General features: G+C 40.1%; 1 protein-coding gene across 1 annotated transcript in view; it reads right to left on the bottom strand.

The window, feature by feature from the left end:
• Positions 1–9508, bottom strand: part of LOC113406050 (steryl-sulfatase-like) — a 99548-nt gene extending 90040 nt beyond the window's left edge. Inside the window, exons 1-2 of the mRNA XM_026648245.1 lie at positions 9036–9508; positions 1640–1776 (exon numbers count right to left, since the gene is read on the bottom strand). Coding sequence (XP_026504030.1) covers positions 1640–1776; positions 9036–9508 — 610 coding nt within the window. The remainder of the gene's footprint in view (positions 1–1639; positions 1777–9035) is intronic.
• Between the last annotated feature and the right edge of the window lie 4531 nt (positions 9509–14039).

Raw genomic sequence — 14039 nt, 5'->3', positions numbered from 1 at the left:
TTAGTCCGAACTTACCGTGGGTCCAGACGCGGCAGGCAGGCTCCCCCGTCGATGCCGCATACTCCTCTCGCCGAGCTGGAGTACCGGCGTTGACGGTGAGCACTTCCGGGATCGATCCCAGAAGATCGATTGCCTGCCGCCGGACCCGGAGGTAAGTGAGACACTCAATCTACAAACAACTCTACAATACTAGTGCTTCAGGAACAGCTAGTCTGTTGCTTTTGTCTCCAACTAGTTGCTTGTATTCAGTGGCCACAACTGTAAACTATCTCAACAGGTGAACAAAGTTAAGCTGAGCTAACGATTGGCAGTAACAAGTAGTGAATTAGATTTGCCTAATCCTTACCACTGTGTATGAAGACCCCAAACTGGAAGCAGAGGTAGAGGAAAAGACATGATGTCCCAGACATGCTAATGGTTTGGAGGGCATGACAACATGAATGTTCACCAAACATATGGCAGTCTAATGCTAAGATTGTAGTAAACAACCAACTTAGTCATAGTGATTACCATAGCACCAGGAGGAGTGGTGAAAGTTGAGGGCGTAAGTAAGATTCAGTGCAAGTCTCCCTCACTTGAATAAACTTCATATATAGAACAGTTTTTGAGGTCCAGTTGCATACAAGAAGGATACTCGTCCCATTTAAAATGCTTCACAACTTCCATGTTTTTTACCTATCTATTCAAATATTGCCCTATTTATATTACAAATCCCTTTATGTACTTTGCTCAACAATCACTGCAGCCCATTCATCCCTTGCCATTTGTAGTCAGAATTTCTTGATAAGATGAATAGAAATGTGTATGGAGTTGAACTCTACATGCTTGCAATCAAAATACATTGTTTGAAAGCGTATTATTAAGCATGCATCTAATATTGAGATGAAAGTCTGTTTATAGTAATTTAGTAAATATTGCTTATTTGAAGAAAGTAATTTTTTACTTGGCTTTACTAAAACCAGAATTGGCTTGGGTCAGGTAGGGAGGAGGAATGCAAGATGTTCATTATCTTTTAGTACTGTTCTACTTTCGCCTGATTGTTTCAAGTATGAACTGTGAGTTGTTTTCACAGGTGATTACCTCTAGAAATGGAGAGTCATTCCAAAATGCCCAGAAATAAAGCAGGCCCGTTGAACAATTTGATAACTTACTGCTCTCTGCAACATCAGAGGGTCTGTGCCTTGAGAGGTGACTTATTTGCCTTTTAGCTGTATTGTGCCCAGAGAAGTGGACCCTACTTGACTGATTTCACCAATACGGAAGAATTACTCATTATATATTGTGCTTACTAAGAATTAACAATAACAGTACATATTAAGACTTTGCAGTTATTTTATCGTTAGTTCTTTTGATGACAGCCCTATGAAGTCTCCTTAACTCAGCTTTCCCTCTGATGACTTGCAGCATGCAGAATTTATACTGACTTCATATGATACCAAGGGGGACACAGTATCAATACCGGTAGCATCTGAGCATGACACAGCATCTAAGGAATCAGTATTAATACATAGTAATTGTTTAGTCTTCCCCTTACCAGAGCAGATTTTGCATGCAGTGGAATTGTCACAAATTTCTAATGAAGATTAAAGAAACATCTGTGAAAATTTTTAAACTCGTTTAAGATAAATGTGCAACATACCTACACTCCAGTCCATTTCCTCTACAGCATCCCCATATAAGCCATGTTTGCTCTTTCCTTTGAAATCCTTTGATGCATATAGAGCAGTGTGGACTTGAAGGTAGGACAGGAAAAGAAGAAATGGTGCATCAGCGTTCCTGGAATAAATAAAAATAAATTAAAAAAATAAAATAAAATAACCCCCCCCCCGAAGTAAGTCACTTGGACAGCAATAAAATTTTAGCAACATTTCTAACAATGAAGTTTTTCTACATGCATGCTCTATAGAACAGAAGAAATATTATATAGGGGAAGGACTAACAAAATCATTTATAGAGCAATCCTGAATCTCGTGTTAGAAATGCCACTCTTCATACATACTGTACTGAAGATAAGAAATACAGACAAGTTAACCCTTCTGTTGGATTTTTAGTTGTTATACCTGTTTAAAAAGCACTGGCACAACCACTGTACAGAGTCAGGCACTAAAAGTGCCTAGCCACTTGCCTTTCTTTCTGCACGTTATTACCAATTCAGGCTCTCTCTGACCTCACCAGGAAGCACTAGAACAATGCATAGTTTAAAAGATATACAATCCCCAAACCAAACAAGATGCTTAGCCAGCTTTCTTCTTGGCAATCTCAACATATGGACATTTAACAACTAACAGGGTTAGCATGAGCAATAGGGACCAAAAATATATAGCTATCACCCGGAACCAAACACAATAGCATTACAAACGTTATGCCTAATATATAGAGAGGTAGAAAAAATATTTTTTCTCTTGTAACAATATCCACTCTCCATTCATTTCAAGCCATTTCCTCAATGGATTATTCTCTAATAAAAAAAGGAAAAAATAAACCCCCACAACAACAACAACAACAGAGCTTCAATTTTGCTCCTTATGGGATCTGACAATATATATGGCTTAATCCAGAAGGCTGTGAAGGGAAAGCTTAGATAAGTATGGATTTTTGCATTACAATTCTAGTGTGGGGGACATTACTCAGAGTATTAACAATTACTAGTTGAGCTTATTGTTATGATATTCCGCACACTGTAAATTTCAGCTGAACCGTAAGAGCAGCTAGGATACAGTGTTTCTAGACTGGCACCTTGCAACACACAGGTCAGAGCAGTTTTTTTCTGTTGTACATTTCCCTATCCCATACTGTTTGTACTTATTGAACTTCTGGTGGTTAAAAACAACACTTCCCCAAAACAAACAAACAAACAAACAAATAAAACCCAACAACAAAATACAATATTAATGTGCTGAGCCAGAAAGCCAAACTTGGACATGAGGTAAGGAAAACAATGCAATAAACTTTTAACTTTTGAACTAGGAAGGTTCTTTTTTTCAGCCCTAAAGGGCCTGTAAAACCTGTGAAAAGCCCACTGATGAAAAGAATTGCTATAATATCCATAAATCATTCTAAAGAAAAACAAATAAACTATTCTGGTGTATTTATTTATCTGTCCACTTCACTCCCTTCCCGTTGGCTGTGGCTGTTTCCATGAGAGATCTGTGGTAAAAATTCTCCCTTCTGCAGGCCAAGAATTCATAGATTCCAAGGCCAGAATGGACCACTGTGATCATTTGGTCTGACCTCCTGTATATCACAGGCAATAGAACTTGCCCAAAATAACTCCCAGAGTATATCTTTTAGAAGAAACATCCAGTCTTAATTCTATGAGCACATATTGGCCAGAGCTCATCAAAAGTTTTCCATCAAAACTGTTTTTGATGGAAATTTGATTTATGGACTAGATGAATTTTTCCTCATAAAAATGTCTGCTTTCTGAAGAAAATGTTGATGTTTTGTTGAAAAGCTGAACACCTTTCATCTGAAAAAAATTAAATATCAATGATTTGGAAATATGCCATGATGCCTTGGGAGTGATAACTCAAATGCGTCATGTAATTCAGATTCTACTCTATAGGCCAGGTTCCCTAGATGGACTACACTGGACTACACTTCCCAATTGTCTTATAGGTTTTGTGGGAGGGGACAATCTGGGTCTTTGGTTCTCATTTTCTCTCTCTGTCTGCCTATGTTTATATTGGCTTGTATTTTTTTTACTAATTTTGTAAAATGATGGATAAACTTTGTGAGCAAAAAAATCCCTAAAGAAAAATGTTTTTTATAAGAGATCAATGTATTGCAAGGTATAGAATGTCACTCTTATCCTTATGATTTGTTGGAATTTGCTAGAATATAAACGAAGTCTCATGTTAATAGAATCTTTAATTAATGTAACTACAAATTATTTAGGAGACTCTTTCAAGTCAAATTAAAAATTTTTAGAGCATGTCAGCATTTAAGGTTCAAGAGAAAACAAACTTATTTCAACTTGCATTTCAAGGTCAATTATTTGTTGTTTAGGTTTATGATATTGTCTCATCTATGCTCTGTATGGGCAAATCATTAAGGGCTACCTATAGTAGGCAAGACCCAATCTTAAGTGATGTTTTAAAAGTTTCCGCAACATTTCTAATAAAATATGGTTTGTCCTTTAGTTAAATACTTCTACCAGGCAGATGATTTATTTTATATTAGATTTTTATCTGTTCAGCTCTAATTAGGCACAGATACTCAAAGGTATTTAGGTGCCTCACTCACATTATTTCAGTAGGTGTTAGGCACCTAAATATCTTTGAGGATGTGTGCTCCTTTAGAAGTAAATGACAAAACTTGCATTGACTTCATGGAAGCAGGATCAGCTCCTTAGATTGGGTCCTTGTGTCAGAAATTCATTTTTCTTGTACACTTTCATTGTGCTTAAAAACCTGGTTGTTTTCTGAAAAATAAAAATAAAAAAATCTTTCTGATTTTTTAAAGATATGATCTAAAATAAGCTAAACATCTCACACTTGTAATATTTTGACAAGAAAAAGGAATTGTGGAGCATTTTGGGGTGGCTTTAAAAAAAAACTGGTGTGTATGAGAAAATGGGAAACTTGGCTGTGACTAGGAAGATATTTTAAACTGGGATGTGTCTTTGTTATCTCTGCCTATGTTAAATGATTTTTCCAAGCAGTCACATTGCCAGCATGTTTTTGACATCTGCAATTTAATACCCATGTCAGTTTTAAATGCTTAAGATATACTGTATTCATACACATAGTTTCCTTTCCTTGTAGTTTATGGGCATATATGCAGACTTTTCCCCCGCAAAAGAAAATGTTTGAATGATTCTTTCTGGCAAAAAGAACATTTAAGATTCCTTATCCACCCACAGTTTTTTGTAACTGAAAAACCAAACATGCATGGAACCCAATACAGAAATACAGCTCCAATGCTTGTTACAACTGCTCACTAGCAAACTGTGTCACTAGCTTGCTGACAAAATGACTCCTAAATTATTTATTTAATTATTTATTTCCAGTAGCACCCACAGAGTGTAAGAAGCTGTACAAACACAAGAGGGCATGATTGCTTCCTTAAATAACTTACACTCTGAAGCAACAAAACAGAAAGAGGGCAGAGGTAAGGGGAAAACATACAAGTAAAGTACGCAGGTGGTGATCAATCAGATACTAATGCATCCGGTTTTTTTAAACTGTACAGATAGATACATTCATATGTATACAATAAACTACATCCAAGTACATGAGTGTCTTGCCTTAATCAGCTGGTCAGTTTCTTTAGGAGTCATGAAAAGCATCTGATTTCAAAGTTTTTAAAATCCTAGAATTATGAACACAGTAATTTTTGGTACAAAATGAGACCTGTACAGCATGCCTAGTGCCAGCTTTTAAGCCTTGGTGATACATCAAAAAGCTCTAACTCACAGCTGTGCTAAAGAGGATGAGAGATAAATGTGTTTCAGGGCTTTGACTATGCCAAATTGTGACTGGAATAGAATAGGATAAAAGGTAATTTCTTTTAATGATATGTTTATTAGCTGTCACCAGAGACTTCAGAGATATATGGTTATACAATCCATGACGTTAGAGAGGAGGCTTCATCTGTATCTGCATGAAAAATGCTCAAGTAGCATTATCACCATAACTCTCAGTTATGAGCCTATTTTAACTATGGAAATATAATTTTTCAAAAAGTCTGATTTCACTGGTTTTCCCCATGAATGGTGGTCAGCCATCTGAGTTTAGTAGAGAGAGGTATGCTGAAAGAACATGGAGGTGTTTTTACCCTGCCAATTCCAAAGAAGTTTAAAATATGCTTCTGACATTTTGAAATTTTGGATTGCCTGTGCACCAGATCATTTACTAAACAATGTGGTGATGAGGCATAAGTAAGGTTAAGATTCTTTTTTACTAAAAGTCAGGGACAGGTCAGGGGCAATAAACAAAAATTCATAGAAGCCCATGACCTGTCCCTGGCTTTTAGTAAAAATACCCTGGGGGCGGGGGGACTAACGGTCAGAGCACTGCCGGGAGCTGACCTCCAGCAGTTGCTCCAGCCCTGCTGCTGCTCCAGCTCCAGGGGTGCTGACCCAACTCCAGCTCCAGGGGGACTCCAGCTCCAGGGGGGTTGCTGCTCCAGGGGTCCGGGGACTACTGCTCCAGTGGTCAGCCCATCACCCAGCTGCTCCAGCGGTCCCGGTACTGAATTCTGGCTGCTGCTCCGGCAACCCAATGGACAGCTGCTGGCTGTGGGGACCGCTTCTCCGGCAGTTAGTCCACTGCCCAGCTGCTCCGGCAGCCTCGGGGCTGAACTCCGGCCACTGTTCCGGTGGCCTGGAGACCGCTGCTCCTGACCACCGGCCAGCTGCTCAGCAGCCCCAGGGACCGCTGCTCTGGCAGTCCCAGGGGCCGACTGCAGGCTGCTGCTCCGGCAGCCCCAGAGACCTCTGCTCCAGCAGCCCCAGCAGTGAGTGCTGGCCACTGCTCCAGCTCTGCTGCTGCTCCTGCAGCAGTGAGTGACAGCTGCTGCTCCAGCCCCAGTGGACTGATCCAACCCCAACTGCTGCTTCAGCCCTGGGGCTGCTGCTCCAGCCCTGCCCCAGAAGAAGTCCTGGGGGTCCTGGAAAGTCACAGAATCTGTGACCTCCGTGACAAAATCATATCCTTAGGCATAAGTGATAACTGCACTGAACTTAGCATTGCAGAGACAGGGTGGCTGAGGTAATATTGTTTATTGAATCAACTTCTGTTGGTGAGAAAGATAAGCTTTTGACCTTACACAGAGTTCTTCAGGTCTGGAAAATGTACTCAAAGTGTCACAGCTAAATACAAAGGTGGAACAGATTGTTTAGCATAAATAGTTATACATATTTCAAGGAACCAGTCAAGGTGAAGTGGCCAGTTAACACCTCTCCAGTCATAGTGGGGAAAGGAGGGGGGGAAAGCTGAGCAGGTGTTAATGGGTGACAGATTGTTGTAATAAGCCATAAATTCAGTGTCTAGTCAGTGCATGATTTTTAGTATGTAGCAAAGTTATGAATTTAAGCTCCCAGACCTGTCTTTTGAAAGGGTTGTGCAGGTTTCCATTGAGAATGAGGACTGAGAGGTCAGATAGAGTGATCACTTTGTGAAAAGTGTTCACCCACAGGAGAGATGGTGTTTTTCTCTTTTATCATTGTCCTGTGTGAGTTCATTCGAGAGCATAGTGATGGTCTGGTTTCACCCACATAGTTGCTATTGCGGCATTTAGTGCACTGGATGAGGTACACCACATGTTGTGATAGGCATGTGTAGGACCCCTGGATCTTGAAAGGTGTGTTGTGGCGGGGGGTGAGGGGGGTGTTGATCATAGAAACAGTGGGGCTATGTCTACAGGTTTTGCATATGTTATTCTGGCAGGATCTGGTGCCACTTTGAGTTGGTGTGCCCTGGTCTGAGGGGTGCTTGCTTCTGATGGTGAGCTTGGAGAGGTTGAGGGGTGATATGAAGGCCAGAAGAGGGGGTTCATGAAAGATATCTTTCAGGATGTGGTCCCCATCGAGTATGGGTTGTAACTGTTTAATGGTACCTTGCATGGGTTTCTGTTCCACTTTGTATTTAGCTGTGATACTGTGGGTACATTTCCCAGACCTGAAGAAGAGCTCTATGTGGCTCAAAAGCTTGTCTCTCTCACCAACAGAAATTGGTTCAATAAAAGATATTACCTCACCCATCTTGTCTCTCTATTATCATGGGATCAACATGGCTACAACACTGCATTGAACTTAACATGACATAATTAGAATCCATTTACTTCCAAATATAGCATAATGCCTCATGTATATTTTGATAGGTTTATACCATATGTATATAAACCTGCTCTTGGGGAAAAATGATAATTAGAATTAATATAAACTGAACTGACCTGCCTCCATATAATGGAGGTAATCAGCAACAAAATTAGTATTTGTTTTCATACACTGGCTCTGACACTATCTAATTGAACCTATAGTCATAGAGTTTAAGGCCAGAACATAATTTACCCTAAATACCAAAAATAATGTGCTATTAATTCCACCTTAACATCTTTTTGTCTTGCAGACCAGATCCTCAATTTATCAGTTCAGCTCCAATTAAACTATGCCAAGTTAGACCAACTGGTGATCTGGATTTCTCTTCTCTGGCAGTTCTAAACACTAGTGTGAAATATAATACAATACAACTTCATTTACACTTATGAATGTGTCACCCAAAAATTAAGGCACCCAAAATCACTATTTTCTCTTAAAAATTTAGACCACAGAAGTCTAATTTAATGGATGTACCCAGAAGACCACATACAACTGAACACCAACACTTTTCCAGTCCAACATGCTCAGAGATCACATATCTAGAACTGCAATAACTTATCTAACATGGCATTTTTGAATACTGAAAATACTTTGAATCACATTTCAAAAGATACTGAATTCCGGCAACAATTTCCTATATTTATTAAGTCACACTGAACATATAAAGAAGAATGTAGGACCCAAACTTATATTTACTGCTTAATGGAATGTTACCTATGAACGTATCTTGTTATTTTTAAAGATGAAAATATAAACAACATAACTGACATTAGTGCGAGTTAGGCACCTAAATACCTTTGAGGATCTGGGCCTTAGGCTCTTTGGAGCTGAAATCTCATTGAAAGTCAGTCAAGTCTGAAAATGAGACTTAGGTTCCTTAATCAGTTTAAGTATTGCAATGCTGAGAAGAGCAACACATAAATACCTTTAAAAATCTGGGTCTTTGTATTTTGCCTGGGAAAAACAATTATGCCTCTAACACAATATACTGAAGAGATTATGGAGGATGTGCACCTAGATTTCTTAGCCTTTCATATGCATCCAATTGTTAAATGGTTCACTTTCATTAGTGACTTGTTAAATCTAGAGAAAAATGACAGTATTACATAATGACACTGTTTCCTTCATCCACCCGTCTATATGTATATTTTTAAAGCAGCATTATGACAGTGAACTGCTGGCATGAAGTCATAACATGACTAAACCAACCTACCTTCCTATAAACTGTACAGCTTCTTCTGTCAATCTTTGAGTAAGGTTCTTATAGGACAGTGGCTGCTGGATAATCTGGTGGTTCCTCATCAAGAAGCAGTTTAGATATCGAAAAGTATAAAAGAAAATGAGCAAAAGTCCAAATAAAACTGTAGATATTAAAAAGAAGTAGCGCAGTGCTCCATGGGGTATTCTGAGGAGGCCAATACAATGCAGCACCTCCAAACAGATTAGGGTAATGCCGATGAGCTGAAGTGGTGTGGCAAGGTATGCTCGAACCCCTGCCACAAACACGCTGCCTTCCCCTGGTTTGCAGTCTCTAAGAGTGGTCATGGTGAGCCCATAGAAGTAATCAAATCCATGATTGAGGGGGTGATGACAGAAGTCATCCCTGCTGTTACAGTTCAGCCCAAGATGCCACTTTCCTATGAGGAAACAAGCACATACAACATTTATGTAGTTAAATAGCCCCATTTGTAGTACGTGCCCCTCTGAATAAGGGAAACTGCCACCTTAGGACTGGCATTTCTCCCTCCTTTATTATGTGGATCCTTATTGCTCTCCCACCCCTTGTTTATACCTTCATCCTCAAAGACTTTGCATCATGTCTGAAGCTCCTTAGGTAACCATTAGGTGGGCTTGAGAGACTACTGCAGAGCAACAGACCCCTAACAGTTAGTTAGCTTTGAAAATGTAGCCTCTGTTCGTGTGTAGCTAAGGCCCCTTAAACAAATACTTATTTATATTAGCTCCCGGTGAAATTATCTGTACCAGTTTTCCCAAAAGTGTCTTTGTGGATTTGTTGCAACCATTCATCATTGTGATCTATCAGGTAAATAATTTCCAATGAATTTATTTCTAAAACACAGTAACTAGAGCTGTTCCAAACAGGTAGGTATTTAAAATATACTAAGTATTTATTTATACAAGGGCTCACACGGGTCTTTAAAATGCCAGTCACTCGCTATATTTGCATGAAAGATTCCTTCTCCTGATCTTTTTAAAAAAGTAAATAAATAAACAAATAACAAAATTCTTAATACACATCCCTTAAATTCATTTTCTTTGCATTTAAGTGATACAGAATGATTTTTTTCCCACAAGCCTGAGCACTGGTCAAAATAGGAAGAGAGTGGACCAGGTTCTGTTCTAAGATACACTGCTCTGCATTATGTGTAAATTCCATTCATGCCAAATGAGAACCTTTATTTATCCAGATAACTCTTCAGGACAAGTACTATTCCTTGCTATGTATCTTTACAGTGCCTAGTACAATTTACCTCCATTCTTGGTTGGGGCCACTAGGTGTTATTGTAACACAATAATGGGTAATAAACAACAACATCGCCTCCAGACTTACACTGATATAACTGAACAGAATCTTAACCAATCATTAGACAGGGCTAATGTATGTTTGATCCATTTTTATTCCTTGTAACTTTAATGATTTGCATCTAATAGTTGTCAGGAACAAGAACAACAAAAAATTAAGTAGTGTATTCCAGTGATCAAGTACATGGCAATTTTGCAGTAGTCAAATATCTAAAAATGGTCTGTAAATTCACAGCAGTGTAAGTTGTGATCTTTTAAAAAAAATGTTCTAGACAGGATTCCAGCATTCCCTCCATACAAGTGTCGTTGGCTGTCCCTCGATACGAGGATGATGTCTGCCAGGAGGAAAAGTCATTGATGAGACTTAAGATGGCTGAGGAGTCCAATCCCTGCTCTACAGGTTTCTCCACATGTGACAGGTAGTTGCTTGGAGAGAGCACAATTGCTGGTCGGGATGCTGTACACTTTCCTTCCTCCTCTGCTGTTTCTCAGCCTCTTGAACAAGGCGATTCTCTTCAAAACAGGCTAAGGCTTGATGTATGATGTGATGCCATTGCCAGACAGCTCTTCCCAGTTCATGGGATCAATGCCTCCCTTCTTAAGATATACTTTCAGGGAGTCATTGTAGCATTTCCTCTGTTCCCCATGGGTCTTCTTACCAAGACTATGTTGAAAAAAGAGGACTTGCTTCGGAAGACGAGCATCAGTCATCAGTACACAATGACCAGCCCAGCGAAGTTGTTGATACATAATCTTTGCCTCAACACTGGTGATGTTAGCCGCAGAGAAAACGCTGGCATTGGTGTGATGGTCTTCCTATCTGATACGGACAATCTACCTAAGGTAGCACTGTTGGTACCACTCCAGACACTTAAGATAGCTTTGGTGTGTCACCCATGTCTCACACCCATAAAAAAAGAGTGGGGCATTGTAGGCTGGGATCTTAGTTTCCATTCGCAGATCTCTGTCAATAAAGACACAATGGAGCAACTTTCTGAAGAATGCTCTGGCACAACGGATCCTATGCTCAATCCCCACATCAAGATTAGCGGTCTGGGAGAGATGACTACCAAAGTAAGAGAAATGCTCAACATTTTCCAGGGGTTCACCACCAATGACAATTTGTGGGAAAAGGTGGGCAATCTGTGCTGGGGCAGGCTGATGGAGGGAAAGTCCCAGGCTATGATAGGTGCCTGAGAAAAGATCTAGGGTGGGTTGCAAATCATTGTCCCAAGCAGGATTCCAGCATTTCCTCCATATAAGCACATATGAGAGAACAGAAGATAGGTGGAACTTTTGTCCTCCTTCCACATCACACAACTTCTGAATTTGCACAAAGGAAGACTGTACCTGATGTTGATAATTCATGAGCCTAAGATACAGGTGCATGTCCACCCTGTCTTTCCCATTCCCAACAGCACTAAATATTAGACCGGACCAGAGGACAGCAATTTCATTTCATGACAATTTTTGTGATTTTGAAATTTGTTTTCCTTCCAAGGTGCAATAACCCTTCTGAACATTTTCGCAAAACGAAATTGTGTCAAAACCGCTATTTTTCTATTCTGGTCCTTCTCTCTCTCTCTGGTCAGAAGTGATCAGATAATCTTGGATCTCAGAAACCTTCAGGATGAAAACTTCATCAAAACCAATGTCTCTGTGAAATGTTTCAGTGAAACAGCATTTTTTGACAAAATTATATTTAGCCAAAAATGTTCCAACCTGCTCTATTATACACCCTCCAAAGAGCATAGCACCACCAAACATCCCAAACAGGGTGAGGTAAGCACAAGGCTAGGGTCTAGTTCTCTTTGCACACCAGTTGGTAGTCTTAGGCCAGCACCACGAAGAGCATGTGCTGCAACTCAGAGGAGAAATTAGCATCAGGGTCGGGGTGTGGGAAGCCTGGCCTAAGGATTAGTGTCAGACATGAGTCAAGGGTCCAGGAGCCAATTACCAGGAATCAGGCCAGACTGTAACGCCAGGAGATCAAAACCAAGAGACAAACTGGAAGGCAGAGATAAAAAGTCAGTTACCAAGAGGTCAGGATCAGAAGGCGGGAACAGATAAACACCAGACCAGCAGTCATAGGCAGGGTGAAGCTCAGTTGTACAGACAACTTCCTTTTTCTTAAATAAAGGCTGCAGCCCAGGAGTCTTGCATCTCTCCCAATCAGAGTGTAGAGCAGAGCTCATGCCCCGCTTGGGTTTCATGGACCCTGGTCCCAGCTCCAGTCTGTGAGCTGCCAAGTAGAGAACTAGAGTGTGATGACTCCAGGGACCTGGGTTTGAGACCCATGGGGCCTGATAATTACAGGCATTGCTCACAGTGCTTGCCCCAGTGAACTGGAGGCATTTATGGCTCCCACACTCAATATGTCACAAGTGATGTCCCTTGTTATCAGGATAGCCACCTCAACCCCCAAAGGCACACAGTTCTCTATAGACAGAATGCCTTTGGTCACTGCTGCTGTGGACCAATACATGTACTTTAACAGGACAAGTTACAAAAAACACACTATGGCCAAATGTACTGAATTTCTTGATATTGTCACAGTGGCATATGGGCTTAAGACTGAAATTGTGAAGCTCTGCATTTCAGTTCTAGCTAGTAGAGGCACACACCTGGCAGTACAATTTTTCTTCTCTCTTCCTATGCACTAGGGCACTAGCCACATTGTAACATTAGTTTTCTGGCCTCCTCCAGAGAGCTTACCACTAGTTCCTTTGGTTGATCTGAAGTTTCCCAAGGATTCAGTCAAACCAGTAAAAGTGAAGTTGATGAAATTACAGCACTATATCAGTGTATTCTCTTTGATTTTTGATGACTGTCTTTGGGTTTAGAAAATAATGTTAAAGCCAGATGGATGGCAAGTTGGGCAGCAAGTTCCTCTCATAAAGTCAGATAACTGAACTAAAATTAGAGGCTTATAATCATAAAAATAAAAGGATCTTCAAACCTTTTTTAAAAAAATATGTATTTTAATTTGTCAGTCTCAAGGTGCTTGTGATTAAGTAGGTAGAAGAAAAGTGCTACAAAAACAAACAAAACATCTTTTTAAGGAGGTTCTTCTGAGTTGAACAGCACGCACGATTTAGGCAATTTTAATCAAAAACCTTTTACTAAATGTAACAAATTATTCAGTGTGTAGATGAATTTGGGCCACAATTAAGAATTGTCAGGTTACAACTTAATCCAGACAAGACAGAGATAGTGCTGGTGGAATAAGGAGCCAGAAGAATTGAAGGAATTTATATCAGTGCCCGACTGAGGGAGTGCAACTGTGGTTTTTCAAAACAGGTGAGCAATTTGGGGCCTGCTGATAGATCCTGAGATGCTTCTGGATGCACAAGTAATGGTTGTATCCATGAACACATTTTTTCCCATCTGTTCCTGGCAAGCAGAGTGAGACCTTTTCTTGCCACAATTATTGATGCCTTTGACATGTTAAGATTAGATTGCTGTAATGTGCTTGATCTATAGCTACAACTTGAGACCATTCAGAAGGTGAAACTAGGGCAGAATGCTGTAGCCTGTTTATTAAGTGTAGTTGTACGCTGGAAGCATGTAAGACCAGTGCTCTGTGCACTGCAATGGCTTCCAATAAACTTCAGAGTAGAATTTCACATGTTGGATTTAAACTGTAAAGACCTAAATAGTTTGGGATTTAGGA

This window comes from Terrapene carolina, unplaced genomic scaffold (assembly GCF_002925995.2).
Source record: "Terrapene carolina triunguis isolate 2854851 unplaced genomic scaffold, T_m_triunguis-2.0 Scaffold22, whole genome shotgun sequence".
NCBI classification, from domain to species: domain Eukaryota; kingdom Metazoa; phylum Chordata; order Testudines; family Emydidae; genus Terrapene; species Terrapene triunguis.
This window is presented reverse-complemented; position numbering and strand designations above follow the sequence as displayed.